Source organism: Atta colombica, unplaced genomic scaffold (genome assembly GCF_001594045.1).
Source record: "Atta colombica isolate Treedump-2 unplaced genomic scaffold, Acol1.0 scaffold112, whole genome shotgun sequence".
Classification (NCBI taxonomy): Eukaryota; Metazoa; Arthropoda; class Insecta; order Hymenoptera; family Formicidae; genus Atta; species Atta colombica.
This window is the reverse complement of record NW_017259198.1, coordinates 1,474,825-1,478,079: the sequence shown is the minus strand read 5'-3', so window position 1 is coordinate 1,478,079 and position 3,255 is coordinate 1,474,825. Positions and strand designations below refer to the sequence as shown.

The 3,255-nt window shown below is 28.2% G+C and overlaps 1 protein-coding gene across 1 annotated transcript in view; it reads right to left on the bottom strand.

Moving 5' to 3' along the window:
• Nucleotides 1-1,201: 1,201 nt before the first annotated feature.
• The window catches only part of LOC108694029 (5'-nucleotidase domain-containing protein 3), a 6,882-nt gene continuing 4,828 nt past the window's right edge, over nt 1,202-3,255 (bottom strand). Inside the window, exons 4-8 of the mRNA XM_018203275.1 lie at nt 3,118-3,255; nt 2,897-3,054; nt 2,619-2,805; nt 2,390-2,530; nt 1,202-2,273 (exon numbers count right to left, since the gene is read on the bottom strand). Coding sequence (XP_018058764.1) covers nt 1,917-2,273; nt 2,390-2,530; nt 2,619-2,805; nt 2,897-3,054; nt 3,118-3,255 — 981 coding nt within the window. The 3' untranslated portion in view covers nt 1,202-1,916. The remainder of the gene's footprint in view (nt 2,274-2,389; nt 2,531-2,618; nt 2,806-2,896; nt 3,055-3,117) is intronic.

Here is a 3,255-nt window from a genome sequence, read left to right as displayed (position 1 = left end):
ATATACATATAATTTAAATTAATTTTAACAAATTAATTCGTGTATCACGATAATGTTACTTACTTTTTTATCCTTAACATCTATCTTAGAGATTTCGTTTAAATTTTGGATGAACATGTCAGTGGGCTTTTTCAGCATTTTCTCTATGGTGTGTTCGTTTGTTGACTCATCATCAATACATTATGTTTCTACGAGCTTGTTGAAAAGTTATCGATGATAATCTATTTAGAGCAATTTCTTTTTGAAATGTTTGTTTATCTTTGAGTTATTTCCAGTTCATTTATCATCATATCGGGATGGCAAACGTACATAATATTATACCATTTTATATAAAACGCGAAGACAAATAAAAACTTGAGAAAGAGAATTAATTAATATAATTAAATTATATTTCTAGAAATGCGTGTAAATATTAGAATAAGTTGATATTACTTATATCTGTTTAGAATTATATAGATGAATATATAGACTATGAATAGTTATTTTCCTACAAATTATGGTAGTATGAAATCAAGATATATGTTTTGTTTATATCAGAAATAATTGCTGTTAGAAATTCAATCATATTTATACAAACCTTATTATTATTTTCTATTCCTTATTTTTTCTTGTCAATTAGAATATCTGCTAAAAATGTGCAAAGCGTGAGTATACAAAATATTGGTACTGAAATCTTTGGTTTAATCTCTTCCCAAGTCATATTGCTAATTTTTTTGATGTGTCAAGTTCGTGAAAATTTGAAAGTGTATTGGCAATTCAGAAACAAAACAGAATCAATAAATATATTCGTAATAGAGATGGAAAAATATTTTTGTTCTTGATGTTTACGTAGAAACATCATTTGTATTGAAAATAAAGAATATTTAGCAACAGTAATATATTTCGTCTACATACAGTAAATATATTTTAATATTTTTCATAAATATTTAAATATTTTTGAACACAGTTATCTTAATGATTTTTGAATATGCTAAAAATATCTGTGATTGTTCAAGTCATTCTATACAAAATATAATTAAATTTGTAAAGAAAATAAATTTTCATTTTAAATAGATGTGTTTAAACTTTAACCAAACAAATGTTTGTTTAATTTTTAATGCATACTTTCTTGTAGGAAGAATAAGATTAAATAAAGAATTTAGTAGAAAGCTAATAATGCCAATTCAATTGTGAGTTTTAATTTATAAATTTCGGTTGAATATCGAATTACATGCAATACATTGTATTTGTTCATGAAGATATACAGCATATTCATAAATATATTACAAGTTAAATTTTAAATTTATAATTTATTTATATACGCTAACAGTAAATATACAATCTCTTTGCAAAAATAATTGAATATTAACATGATCTTATAATATACTCTTCAAAAGTTATCTCTTTCTAATTACGCAAAAGCACATTATCTCTTTTCCTTATATCATTTACGAAAAATAAACTTTAATTATTAAATCTTAAAATATGTTATAAGTAGCTCAATAATACTTTGTGTATAATCGCTTAACTTTTCCTATTCTGTACATTTACTCCTTACAACTTCATTTTACATAATACAGCTATTGTCATGATAATAATAATAATAATAACGTAACAGCCTTCGTAATCTCTACGCCCGTTCGTTTTATCACGTTTACATACATTACATTTCGATGCAGATTACCTGTAACTACGCGGCTGTAAAAGCGCATTAATGGTGATCGATATAGATTCACATTGCATATACATGTGAATTATGCATGCATATCTAATAATAAGGCGGAAGTATTGCGAACGGAAATTCTCTGTTACGAAGGCTTTATATTATGATGTCGAATACATACTTTTCTCATCGAAAATACTATTCTCTATAAAATATTGTACGCCCTAAAAGCGTTTACATAAGAACAATAAATATTTCTAAAAACATAGACATTTTATACGAAATAACTAGTATACTCGTGAGGCATTACACCTCTCCTAGGATAAAACGTATGACTTGTGGAGTATTCTAATAGGTTTGTAATCGAGCTCATATAGATATCAGCGAATCTAAACAGTCTTCTAGAAAAATAAGTCGGATTATGATATGTTCTAAACACTGAGCCGAATTGTTCGTTGAAAACAGATTTAATTTCATTTCTTAATTGATCCCGTTCTCTCATCCATTCGTCCAGTTCATTTTGTACTTTAGGTCCTTCATAATCTTGATGTTCCTCAATTAAACCGGTTAACATTTGGAGCCAGTTCGCATTTTCTTTGAATTTTGGATCATTCAAGGTTTCGATTTCGTGCTGTAATGCAATTTATGTATTATACATATGGTCACATCTACTAAATTCAGCGTATCAATATTCTTTTGAAAACATATTAGTTTCAAAAAAGATTAATAAAAATATTGTTTAATTACCGTCAATTCTTTTATAATTGCCCCCGTTCGCCAGCCATGTTCTAAAGTCACGTCCGCCAGATCGCTGTATGGGTGATCACCAAAATACAATACTTGATGTCCTCGCCATCCGGTCATATCTTGCAACTGTTTAACTGTTCCCTAAGTGTTTTCATGATTAATACAGTATTACTTAGTATATTATATAATCATAAATATATAATTTTTTAACATCAAAATAGAGAATTACCTCAAGATATATGATACCCTTGTTGAGTTTAGTGACTCTATCCCATAGTTGCGTCTGTTTAACTTCGTCATAGATTCTCAAGGGGCGCGTTTCTTCAGTGAAAAATTTTGGTTTTCTCGCTTGAACAATTACTACGTCGAAGTAATTCTTCCAATTTTCGCCAACCAAAAATTGCATTCCGTTGTTACTGTAAAAGTCATGTCAATTATTATATAATAATTATTATATATATAATAGATTTTGTTTAATTTAAGATTGCTAATACTTGAGAAACATACACGAAATGAAAAGGACTGTTTGTGACCAGAAACGTTTTTTTGCCGGCATTTCGAAGTCGATCGAAAAATCTCCTTAAATCTTTATTCTGTTCCAAGTATTCAGATACATTTTCCACTACTAATCGGTGCATTATAGGATGACAACTTTGCACAGAGTTCTATAAATATTATATAAAATTCATTACGATAGCAATTAGCAAGCTTACATTTTGATTGCTCACCTTAACGTCTCTGAACAGTATCTCTGGATGATAATCAATGTGATTCTGTAGAAAATATTCCGTGACGTTACACAATAGACATATTTCCGGTACCGAAAACAAATCGGCTAATTGTACCATTTTCGAGCGATGTACAGC